We start from the raw sequence: 13393 nt of genomic DNA on the forward strand, positions 1-13393 counted from the left end.
ACCAATTTTTTTGGATATGTATGCATAAATTTGGCATTTTAGATACATTGCTTAAAACTCAATTCATACCTGATGAGGACTTGGTCGATATGTTTGCTTTGCTTGCTGAATTAATCCAGAACCCCCAATTGACCAATTTAACGACTAAATCAAGGGGAAAATTGGGTTCTTCCCTTATTGGGCCACTGAAAGATTATTATTATTATTATCATTATTATTATTATAATAATAAACCAAAGTGACAGTGAAATAGTTTGAGCTCATTTAAACCCCTTTTAACCATTACTTGATTATTCCTCTGGAGGGCATAGTAGGCCTACTTTAAAACCCATCATTTTACCTTAAACAGTATGACTGACCCTGTAGATGTCAGGGTAACTAACAGATGTCACTCGTTTTTACAATCCAATAAATTTTCATTTTAATTGATAAATTAACATGTTAATACATATTGAGCAGACTGCAATTCAACCACAGGTTTAAACAATTATTAAAAATAAATAAATAAATCAAATCAAGGACAGGAGTAAACGATTTCAAATATATTTATTTACTCTGAAGACAAAATAATCTCTACAGTTACAATAACTACAAAACTTGCAATAGAAAAAAAAAGTACTATACTCAAAAATTGAATGTCGTACCTCGAAATAAGTAGCAAAACTGGAAGTGAGATGATTATAAGAATACAGCAACAGTTCTTTGGCGATCCGCACTTTGTTCTCCAGGATATAAAACCAACTATGAAAACGTTTCAACTGTATGAATACTGAAAGCTACTGAACACAAAAAAAAAAAAAAAAAAAAAGGAAGGAAGGAATCTCACGGTGAGTTGAAGATTACATGTTTACATGGCACCAGGCTGTGCGTCAGCAAACTGTCATCCTTTCCTCAGCTTGGCTTTTCTTCCTCCTTCTTTCCCGGGATGCACAAAGGTATCCGTGTTTCAGCACGAAGGAGAAGGAGAAAGAGGTTGCATGTCAAGGACGGAAAATATGTCTCACTAAAGAAGAATGTAAATTTGTAAAGACAAGGGTGGAATTACATGTTTGACAGTGCCCCAGAAAACAGATGTTTCTAGCCAGTTAGCATGAAAAACCACAAAAAGTGAATTTATTTTCCAACTTTCTGCCCCAACGAACACTAAATATTTGTTTTAGAACATAATTTAGGAAAGGATTAACATTGAAATGCTGAGGTGGTATTTGCATGACAACACTTCCTTCTACACAAATGTCACTAGCCTACAACGTTTGGTCAAAAAAAACAAAAAAAAACAAAAAAAACTTAAATAAAGGCCGGTAAAATGATTGTACAAAGATGATTGTTGGAAATGTGTGGAACGGTTCCTGTTGATTAAAGAATTCAAGCATTTCCCAGGTAAATATTTTTGGCTGATTTGGGTAAATAGGCTTCGAAAAGAAATAGAAAAAAAAAAAATCTTTCTGTCAAACATTTCTGAAGTGGAATTATCTGGCTAATACACCAATAATTCCCAACATTTAAATTAAAGATGACTCATCCAGTTACAGGTTTAGCCCCACTTAACAAGCTTCTGCACATACTCAAAAACATTACATAACGCAAGGTCATGTTTAAGATTTGAGACCAATAAGCTTCAACCAAGTGAGACATCAACATTCAGAAACATTAATAAAAAATAAAAGCCTCTCTTGTGAACCAAACAAAAAAAAATAAAAAAAATACACTCAGCTGAAGCTTACAATAATCCTTGCGTGGTCTTATAATGGACAGGTTATTGCAATGCAACAAAACACAGAGATGACGAAAGAACATGGGGTAGACGAGGTCTAGCCAAAGGCACAGTCAAAGTTTGGATGTAGGTCGGCAAGCTTTCAAGTTTAGAGTCGTGGAAATTAACCATTTGTCACAACACCGCTCAGTCAGCATTTCTTTGTTTTCAACTGACCTCTAATACTGAAAGGCACATTTCTCTCATCCCCACACACAAACACACGCACACATATTACACACACTTTGGTCTCCCTCAGTGGTCTGACTGCATTCCCATATGTGCTTCCCCCATGTGTTTAAGGCCAGTAGGAATGAAAGGACAGACATTTGAGGCAGGAAGCACGCTCAGGCATGTATCCCTAGAAGATAAAGAGACCAGAGATTATTAAGCATGCATGTTCACTTAAAACTGAGATTTTTTCTGATGTTTTTAGGTCAAACCAAAGTAGGAAATAAACCACAAAAAATAAATAAAAATCTGACATAAAGTCCAAAGTTAAGCCTGTATTTACATAATCGGCTGGAAGTAGAAAGATTCAATATTCTTCTCTGGTTTCCATGTGCCAAATATTAAGGTTAGTGCCATCCTTGAATTTTAGAGTGCTGACTGGACAAAATTTCAAACAACTAAATGATGGAAAGCCAACAATGAAGGGTTGGATCTCTATAACTGCAGTTCCTCTAATGGCCACTTGAGGCCCATTTAAAAAAAAAAAAAACCCACACACTATTCCAAGTCATGATAGGACTACTTAATTGTTTTAATACCACTTTGGTGGAAGAAGACGGCTGTAGTCGGCAGCCATCATCATCATAATGATGCAATCACCTGGTAAATAATTACTTTGTACAGTTAACTGTACTCACAACCTGTTATAATCTGTGCTTCAGTCTGCCAAGTTAAAATCTAATATTGTATCTCTAGGTCACTTAGAAGCTAACCCGGACTGGGCAATGCACCACTGGATTCCATGTGCAGCTTTCCAACCAAACTCTCTAGCATTAGCTAATACCTTAGCACTCCACCATCTTGCCCAAATATGGTCACTTCAGTCTTAAGACAAGCAAGATGGCAGCAGCCATAAAGCTAAAGTTGAGGCTTCAAAATGCAAACCCACAAACCAGTGGGTGAGGTCACTGTGGCTACATGTTTCACAGAGTCTATGATTTTAGCTGATTAATCACATCTTCCAGCCCTAATTTATTTATAGAAAAAGTACTTTTATATGCTGGCAATACTCCTCTTCTAAATATTTTCTCCATGGTTTAGAGCTGCAAATAATTTTCTTCAATTTTTAACAGTCCAAAACCCAAATGATGTTAATTTACAGTTATACAAAACAGAAGAGTGGCAAACTCTTACTTTTGAGAAACCTGAACCACATTTAGCTGAATGTTTGGCTTTTTATATAAATAAATGATTTGGTTTTGATTATTGAAGGCTGAACTCTACCTCCTGGTTCATCTGTGTCAAATTCAGTGTGTCGAATGGAGGTCCGAGCGTCTTCTTTACCTTTCTCGCTCGCCTCTCCTTGCTTCTCCTGGGCAAAATTGAGACGGTTCTGCTCTGCAGCAGTCTGTGCAGCTGTGTTAACCTCTGGGCTGCTGCTGCGTGAAGGACTTCCTTCATCCACCTGGTAGGCGAGGTCCAGGTGCTGCTGGGCCAGCCTCAGGTGTCTTCTCAACCGCTCGAGCTCCCTGGACGAGGGACCCTCATCCCCAATACTCTCTCGCCCAGAATCACCCATTGGCAAGTCCCTCAGCTCTTTCATTTTCTCCTTTTTCATGGTGGCGTGGTATCCTGGTGGAGCTGTAGGCATGGAGCGTGAGGCCGGTGGACGGGAGGTGCGTGTGTTGAGGGTGGCCCGCCTGCGGAAAGTGTCACGGATGCTGCCGATACCCAAATGGATGATTTCCAGGATGGTGAGGAGAAGGCAGAGAAAGGACACAACGTACATCACCAGAAGGAAGATCGTCTTCTCCGTGGGACGGGAAACAAAGCAGTCCACCGTGTGCGGGCACGGAGAACGAGTGCAGACATAGGAGGGAATCACCTCGAAGCCGTAAAGAATATACTGCCCAAAAAGGAAGGCCACCTCAAAGGCAGAGCGCCACAGCAGTTGGCACACATAGACTTTCATCAGGCCGTCACGCAAGATCCGCCGGCGACCATCATGTTTTTTCTCTGAGCCTTGAAAACAGAAACATTAGAAGCCAACTTAGTATCAAGTAGGGGTTGTAATCTATTAGAACATTAAAGATGCTTTGTGAAAGACGTACTGCTGCCCTACTTTGTTCTGCTTTGTCTGTCTTTTCTGGTTCAATCTCTTCAGCAATCATTGGGTCTTCTTCTCCGTTGTCCTCTACCTCTTCATAGTCCCTCGCAGCCCCACGTTTGATGATTGGTATTCTCTTCTTCCGCTTTGGGCCCGGCCGAAAGTCCGTCTCTTCCATGCGGGCGATCTTGTGCATGGCAAATCCAAGGTACATTATGGTTGGGGTGGTGATCATGATCACCTGGAGGTAAATGTATGCATGTTGACATTAACAGTACTGTTTTGTGTGAGTAAAATAAACACCGACAGCCTTCTTTTGCTAGAGCTCACCTGGAAGATCCAGAATCTGACATGTGAGAGCGGCGCAAATGCATCATAGCACACGTTCTCACAACCAGGCTGCTGTGTGTTGCAGACAAATTTGCTCTGTTCATCATAGTAGATGGTTTCGCCGCCAACGGCCGTCAGCACAATGCGGAAGATGATGAGCACAGTCAGCCAGACCTTCCCCACGAAGGTGGAGTGGTTGGATATCTCATCCAGCAGACGGGTTAGAAAGCTCCAACTCATGGTGCCAAGGCGATCGGACCACTAAGTTAGCTCTGGGTTCAAAACAAAAGCATGAGACTGAGAAGTGATGGGAAAACTTCGTTTTGCATTCATAAAAATCAAAGTGAGCAAGAACAGCAGCCTGTGAATCTGTGAGGTTTATGCATGTCTTATTTTAGGATCACAGCAACTAAAAGAAGCCTTTGTGGACAGATGGTCATACAGCAGATGTTTATCATTAAGTATGAAACAATTAGCTGAATAATTATAGGCTGATCCACAGAAATGTAATCCAACCACACACACACACACACACACACACACACACACACACACACACACACACACACACACACATAAACGCCTTGTTGAGTGCCCACAGCAGATGTTTTGTATGCTGGGGGGGGACAAAAACAAAACATTCAATCAGTGTGATGACTTTGAACAACCTTGTTAAAGGACCTCTGTATGTACAGAAAATAAACATTTCGAGCTCTTATTCAATTAAGTTAAATATTGAAGCATTACTTCAACCGAAAGTCACTAGAAGAAACCAAATGATAAGCTTTCACACCCAAAAGAAGATTAAAACCATGCATTTGGAAATGCAGGTATTCCAAGAAAGTCTCCACAACAAATCTTTAAAAATAAATAGATAAACAAAAGCCACACATTTGGTATCAAGTAACACGAGGCCCATACAGGTGGTTTAAACCCAGGTCAGACATACAGGTCTTTAAATGCGAATCAGTCTTGTTGGTCAGAGTGCACTAGTCCCTAGCAGCATTTTCGAGAACCAACATTCCTACACCTCACTGCCACGCCAAGCTAGAGATGCTTAATCAGAATCAAAGAGGCAACTGGCAAGTTGCAGCTAGCTCTGAGGAGACCTGCTGTGGCTCCAGGCTGCAGGAATTATGATATTATAGCAGTGACTAGATCTAGGAATTTGCTCTCCAACTCTGCACCAGAAACTATTCTTTTAAATTCCTTCAAGTGTGGCAAATACTCAAAAAGTAATGTGCAAAAAGTCTTACAGCAGTGGCTGTAAGCTTTAGCAGCCAGCTGGAAATAACATTTAGAGTTGATGTAGCAGTTTAATAACTGATCAAGATAAGATTAGCTTTGTGCTTTTCCCCTCCAATTCTGGCTAAAGCCTGACTGAACTCAGTTTCAAAACACATCCTGGATCAGTCTAGTCTGTGATGAGGGTATTCTTTAACCAAACAGGGCACCAGACACACTGTAAAAGAGAAATGCCACCATAACTTTATTTCAAAACACATTTGATTGAAACCAACACAGAGGGGGAGGAGGATGAGAAAAAGGGACTCTATGAACTGCTCATCTTTACAATTACGCTTTTAGACCACAGGGTGTAGCAAAGAAAATAAGCAGCATTTCATGACTCATTGCAACAGCATCAGCCTTTAGCCATTACAGGCATCTGTAGGCTTGTCTCCTCAGATTAGCATTTGACACTCAGACGCATTGTTCATCATCCAGTCCTCTGAAATTCTTCTTTTCCAACCCTGGCACCTTCTGACGCTGAAAAATGGTTAGAGTGACTTGCCCGAGCCTGACCTGCGTAATGGAAAAATATCCCACAAAAAAAAAAAAAAAAAAAAAAAAAAAAAAAAAAAAAATTAACAAGGCCTTAGTCTCACGAGACTAAGCCACACCAAAGCTATGAAAACTTCCAGACAGTAGGTCCCTGAAATCATCCCCTCAGATTTCGAACTGCAACAGCGTCGCCCTGAATCTAGAATTACATTTTGAAAACAAAAAATTACAAGCTTCATCTACTAAAGAAGGGGCATCACACTCACATCCCTGGGAAATGTACACTTGGTTTTCTAAAGCTGACAAAAGAGACAAAAAACAAAACAAAACAAGAGACAAGTCCAGTTGCCTGGTGATATCCATTTTACCCTCAACGCAGTGTTACAAAATCCACCTTTAGATGGCACATTAGCCAAGAGGTCTCAGAGGACGAGAGAAAAGGCTGCTGCTAAAATTTAAAAGCCTCTTTCTGGCATTCATTCAGCAAGGCAGACTTATCCCTTTAAACCTCCGCCCCCAGGGCAGCACTGCCTTTGGTTTCCTCCACTGAAACTTGTTCTTGCATTGCAACAGTTTGGCCTAAGTGTGTATTGAGGACATGACCTGATATAAAGAATACCGCACACAGACCAAAAGCATCTCTCAAGCAATGAAAGGCACGAGCAGGCTGACCAATAATGGACATCTAATCTCAGTGTAATTAGGAAAAACCTTTAATTAGAAGAAGAAAAGACAAAACAAGAAGCCAGAAGCCGAGATTTCAGTTTGACCTCACTGAATTCCTGCTATCAGTTTCTAACCAAGCTTATCAGTCACCTGAACAAGCACCTGGAAAAAGCCAGTGACCTAGCCAGCAGAATTTACGAAGGCGAAGCAGACATGCCAAACAAGTGCGCACATTTAAAAACTTTTTTTTTTTTATAAATATGCTTTGCGTGCTCTTGCACCATCTCCTAACATCCCATACTCCCCCTCAAGAAAAATAAGCTGCAGAAAACAAATGTGTGAGTTTTGCTGAGTGTTTGGTGAATGACAAGAAAAATTTACTGTGTCATCACAGCTATGGTGACATTAAAAAAAAAAAAAAAGACGAAAAGAAAAACAACAAAGAAGAGAAAAAAAAAGGAGGAATGCAATTTTGTGCCACGGGCTCAGAATAGTTTTGAGTTTCCAGCTGTTGTTCACTTTGCACAGGACTGCTCCAGAAGGGAGTTCAGCTCGTGCTAATGCTCAGGGTCCATTAAGAGTTTCTAGAGGTGCTGAGCTAAAAGAAGCAGGGAGGGGGAAAAAAAAAAATAAGTTGAGACAGCAGCAAACGCACAGAATTTACTCATCTCAGGGGGCTTTACAGCACCCCTTGTTAACACACTGTAAAACTGCCCTCCCCTCCAGATAAAGACACCAAGGAAACCAAACATTCGCCTTTCAGCTATACATTTGACTAAGACAAACATGCATCTGGCTCAAGTAAATTTGAGCATTTTGTGCAGACTCACAAATGCACTGAAGTCGGCTTTAAAACAAAAAAAAAATACAAACAACAACAAAAACAGTAGCTTATTTGCTCATGTGGTTTAAACCCTTTTCTGCTTCAGGAGTCACTATGCTCTCCAGGAGTTATGAGTGGGGTGGGTTGTGGAGAGTTTTTTTGGGGAAGGGATCTGGACAAAGGGAAAGTTAACATTCCTGCCTAACCAAAAGCAGAAAGCTGGGATTCTTAGGGTTCAGGGAGCAGACAGAGGGCACATGGACTCCCGATACAATCAGAGCAGCAGGAGGAGAACCATCCAGCATCTGCAAATGCAAATCACATCTTTTTTTTTTGCTGTCTACAATAGTTTGACTTTGAGGAGAGCAGGGACAAAAATTAAATCTAAAGTGGAAAATGGAGTCAATGCACATGATTGATGTCGGTTTGTGTAGCTGGAAGGAAGTTTAAAAGCTCCTTGGTGGAGCTGTTGAAGGCTTCGAATACGCTTTGCTGAGTCAGACTGAATTGTTTTGGAAATTGTGGCATTCCTGGAGGAAAACTAAGTCCTGCCAAGCTTCAGTGGGGAAACAAGAATCCTCTTCTTCTTAGAAGATGAAGCCATCAAGTTCAGAGTCTGACTTCTGAAAGTTCAAAACAGCCATTAGCACATGAACTGCTCCCTTAAAAAAAACTTCTATTTACATATAAGAACGTTTTTCCTTGCACTGTGTGATCTCACAATGTTGCGAGCCGCACTAATGGTGACGTTATTCAAAGTCTCCATGTGTTAAATTTTTCCCCTTAGTTTAAAAACTGACGAATATAGGAAGACTCACCACTGACACTCCGGCACGCACAGCTTCAGAACTCGCCACGCGGACCTACTCAGTATATTTAGACTAAACCCTGCTCTTTAAAATAAATAATAAACAAACTTCTCGGGTACCAAACACAAAAAAACAAACAAACCACAGTCGGCTTCAGCTAAACTCCAAAAGGAAAACCAAACGACACTAACTAACTTTTCTCGAGACCAAACACTCACCTTCTGCACTACAATCGGCGCGCTGCTTCTCTCCTCGCGCTTAATTGCTTCACCACGTTTTTCTAATTAGCGCGCGCGCGCTCGCTCTCTCACGCCGACCGTCTGCGTCCGAGGCAGCTTTCACTATGAAGCCATTCAGCCCGCGTTGACCCCATGTGTTGGGGTCCCGAACGAGAGCACAAAAGAAAGAGAGGTCTGCGACTCCTGCAGGCTCCTGCTTCCCTCCTCCTCCTCCTGCTGCTGCACCTCCTCCACGTAACTCGGCCCCATTCAAGAACAAGAGGAGGCCCCTGAAACCTGAGCTGCCCGACTACCGTTCTGCCCTCACGGTGAAGAACCAGGGGAATCCTATAGGTCTTTGCAATGTCCCGGATAAACTGCTGTCTGGACACGAAAGGTATGTCACAACAGGGCAGCCACTTAGTATGGAGGCCGAAAAATGCCAAAAATTCTGTTTATAAAAAAAGTAATTACAAGAAAATAATTTCTCTGGAAAGGCTGTGCAAATATTTCGTGCATTAAAAATATTTTTTGGACTTGCCTATTCTTAATGCAAAATGTCAACAAGAGTTGCCTCAATGTAAAGGTAAAGGCCTTACAGTAATACAGCAATACTTTTTTTTTTTTTTAAACCAAGCTAAATTGTTCTGATTTTCTGACCAATCAGATTGATGTATTTTGTAACAAGCGTGCTCATAGCTCAAAGTGTGCACAGGACTATGCGATGATGCAGAGATATAGAAATGGTAAAATAATACAGTTTTACCTCAGGCACAAAGCTAGATGCTGCTCCAGGTCAATCGGCTCTCTGAAATCATTTCTCTGCCTCTCAGGTGTGGTCCCAGCTCTGCGAACAAGATTTCAAACTGCCTCACTGACATCATGAAATATGTCCAAAAGCAGCCATGATACATCTTCAACTCCTGGATCAAACTATGAAATTCTCCCGGCTGCTGCTTTGGCTGAATTCATAATCTCAGGTTTTGTCTTTTCTTGTTTAGAGACATCACTTGATTTCAACTTTGTTTTTCTGTTTTACTTTGTTTTTTGGGGGGGGGGTTTAGGACAAATTTTACAAGTCCAGCTGAGGAAGTGACAAGCTAACAGTACAGAGCAAATAGCAAACATGTATCTACAGTATTACATGGATCATGGGTTTAAAACACACTTTACCTTCATCTTTTTCTTTCTCACCACATCAATGAACGATTCATTTCTTTTAAGCGTGTCCTTCACATGTTTTGGTTTCTGTCTGGTCCTGGTCATGCAGTTGTGTCCCCAGAAACACTTAATTTTTTTCTATATTATTATTATTATCATTATTTTTATTGTTATTAAGCTTTTGCAAAAAAAAAAAAATCCTATTTCTTTTGTGTTTTATGTGCATTGGCAGCATTTTTCCTCTCTGAGCCACCATAGAATCACCGTAATTATTTATCTTTGTAATTAAGTTACATAGGTATTTGGCATAAGTTAAAATTATGACATAGTTTACTTTTTTTTTTTCTTTTTGTAAAGCAGCTGTCAAAAATAAAATGATTAATAAAGCAATCCTTTTAATCGGAACATTATAATCTTTATGGACCTTCATAAAGGCGTTTCTAATTACCTGGCACACATTTAAAGGACTCACGTGAGACAGATTAGCACAGGTCAGAACTGGGGCAGAGATATGTTGGATGCTGGATCCAACCCTTCCCATAACACAGTTTGATAGCATCTCTCATCAGACCCTCATTTCCTGATAAGTGCCCCACGTCTTTAAAGCTTCACGTCCAGTTCGAAGATCAGTATCTGCGGTTTCTAAACTCTCGTCTGAGATGACATCACTTTGAGAAGCCTTCAAAGCTCGCCGAGAGTCACGGAAGATTAGACAACTGTTACTGATTTTTGCTGTTTAAAATCATGGAAGGTCCCCTTTAAGTAAGGCCAAAGACACACCACTTGAGACATTTCTTCAGTTCGATTCTTGCTTATCTCTAAACGTTCTTGTTTGTTTTATGCAAAAACAAAAGCACACAGAGTGTAACACCACCATAATGTAATAGTTTGTCTTTCTGCTGAGGACCCCTGTATTATCCTCCTCCTGGACCACAGTTTGGCCTGACAGAGCACTGCGTGACTGCAGCTTTTACACGAGGAGGCCCACCATCCAAGAATTTAGTTGACTCGAGCATTCGGCAAAACAACAGATTTCTTGCTGTCATGCACAGTGCAGCTGTAGTGCTCCTGATTTACCAGAGGACCTGAAATGTTTGGAGGAGCCTGTGGGAAGTCGAGTCCAGCCAGATGTCTGCGCCGTGGCTCCATCCCAGCTCCCTTTCATACTAACTATCCTGTCCCTGCTTTCATCTGCTGTTCAAATATGGTGTTAGGGAGGCATGAACTCATTCGCCTGCACGTTTTATCCTTTTAAAGTGAATGGGATATATGCAAGATCGCAGAAAATATGACAAGAGACGTGCAGAAAATGACACTGGAGTTAGCCGGTTTCCGAAAAACTCATCACAGGGGTTGGCAACGTCTTTGTCGGGACTCAAAATTCCTGCTGACACCCCTGCAGAGAATATATTAACAGCTTTATTAAGGGAGGGACTCAGTACTAATAAAGAGCACTTTTAATTTCAGCCCACCTGTGTAGTTGTGGCAGTGATTAAGTATCCGCCTCAGATGCTTTGTTGCCTCCCCAAAATATAAACCTTTCTGACATAAATTCATAGCATGCAATCATTATGACTCATGGGTTAGTCAAGGCTGACTTTCTGGGATCATTAATTTCACCACATTGTCAGCCAAAAACAGAAAACAGAAAGAAAAAAGAAGCAGAAGGGTCTTCAGTATTTCCTCGCAAAGAAGATGGAGGAGGCTCCGATCCTCAGGAAGAAAATGAACTGTAAAGGAGTTTACAGAGAAACAGAGACAGAAAACGGTTACCACATGGAGAAAGATAATAAAAATGTGAAATGCATGGCTTATTATGGGAATGTGAGTGTGGGCAAAATGCTCCCAGATGCCATATCAGAACCATAAAGTGGAATTAATGATGTACAGTATAACTTCACCATAAATGTTTTATGTGCCTCTCTTCTTTGCTTCCTTCTAGGCTATTTTTTCTTTAATAAGCCATTAAGAAGCTGCTTAAGAACTAGAAAACTCATTACTATAATCAAACTAACAACACCACCTTAGTATAAGCTCACAAGTTGTTTCAGTACAGTTCAAATGCTAACATTGTTAGTGCTATTTGAAATCCGCAGATTCCATCTGTACCGAAGCTGCAGTCCTAATGAGCTTTAATTGCTTTGCTTCTTTTTAATTTGTGGACTGGGAAAGGAGGAGCTGTAACCTTTCTATATATCAGCTGGGAACACATTTTAACATCTTAAGCTGCAAGCATCTCTGCTGGTATGCAGCCTCTGCAATTGCACCTGAAATTACAAAAGTAAATAAAAGGAATCAACCACAAAATATGTTGGTGTTTATTGTTTGAATCAGATCAGACTTATAGGAGGAACGCTAAACCTGCTGCTCTTCACTGGTTTTGGATGGATTGGGGGGGAGAGAGAGAGAGAGATGGGTTCCTCGGCCACGTGGCTGCAACTGAAGCTTGTCCAGTGCTTCAACAAGCATGTGCACAGCACATGTAAAACACCAAAAAAAAAATTGTACCTTGAAGGTGGTTAACTTTCACAGAGCTGAACCTGAACCAGTGGTGATTCCACAGTCTGCTGGGGCCCAGGGCACATACTAACAGGGGACCCCTCCAAACTCCGACTTTATCGTCTTTATGTTAGAAATGTTTAAATAAATAAATAATATCAATTTTTTTGACTGAACTGAAACGAAAAAAGAAACATGGATAACAACATAAGGAGGAGTCTTTGGAGTAGAGTGCACTTACGATATAATACATTAAATGTGGAACAATACTGTGGCATTATCAGCCTTTGGAGTAAGCACTTTATCTTTCTCTTTTGCTACTGGTGCCAGAAAAATAAGTCAGTGATATAGTAAGGGATATAGTATAAGGTACTCATAACAACATGTTAATAACATTAAAACGTTTTACAGAATTCCTCAAATTCAACTTCTGAACGGTCTTCTTGGGTGTTTACCATCTGCCCATTTATCCACTTCTTCTGCCACTTATTTAAGTCTAGCTTGTGAGTGTGGCAGTCTAAGCAAAAAGGTCCTCCTTCTCCCCAGCCACCTCCTTCAGCTTTTCCAAGGGGACATTGAAGAGTTCCCAAGCCAGCTAAGAGATTTAATCTCTCCATGTCCTGGGTCCTGTGGCCTCCTTCTCATGCGACATGGCCAGGACGACTTGCCTAGGAGGTGTTCAAGTTAAATTATATCTCAACTCCCTCGACTGACTCCTTTCAGTGTGGAAGGATAGCAGCTCTACGTTGAGCTCCTGCCTACAGACAGCATTCAATCTATAGTGTTTACTGTTTTCTTTTGATAGCTGCGATGTAATAGTTCCAATACAGATGATTAAACTAATGTGCACTGTGGCTGCACTGTCCATTTAGAGTTTTACATGATGAAAAAAAATACAGATTTTAGCACCATGAAACCACAAAGTCTGCATTAACAATACAGAAAATACAATAGGTGCACCAGACTGCACATCCAGCACAATAATGTACAGTTCAGTACAACTTAGCGTAACTTCTAGTGCCCCGTCCAAATTTCTTTGAATCTAAATTTCATAACTTTCCTCAGTTAATTATA

At 40.7% G+C, this 13393-nt stretch overlaps 1 protein-coding gene across 1 annotated transcript; it reads right to left on the reverse strand.

Moving 5' to 3' along the window:
* Positions 1-1674: 1674 nt before the first annotated feature.
* On the reverse strand, positions 1675-8814 carry LOC146608071 (gap junction gamma-1 protein-like). The gene is made up of 5 exons (XM_085348759.1): positions 8660-8814; positions 4362-4633; positions 4047-4272; positions 3269-3946; positions 1675-2114 (listed from the first exon to the last, which is right to left on the reverse strand). Exons 2-5 carry the CDS (start codon positions 4599-4601, stop codon positions 2101-2103), a joined length of 1158 nt encoding a protein of 385 aa, XP_085204885.1. The 5' UTR covers positions 4602-4633; positions 8660-8814; the 3' UTR covers positions 1675-2100.
* Between the last annotated feature and the right edge of the window lie 4579 nt (positions 8815-13393).

This window comes from Diplotaxodon limnothrissa, linkage group LG23, assembly GCF_057381915.1.
Source record: "Diplotaxodon limnothrissa isolate DT_005_m linkage group LG23, D_limnothrissa_male_GT1.1, whole genome shotgun sequence".
NCBI lineage: Eukaryota > Metazoa > Chordata > Actinopteri > Cichliformes > Cichlidae > Diplotaxodon > Diplotaxodon limnothrissa.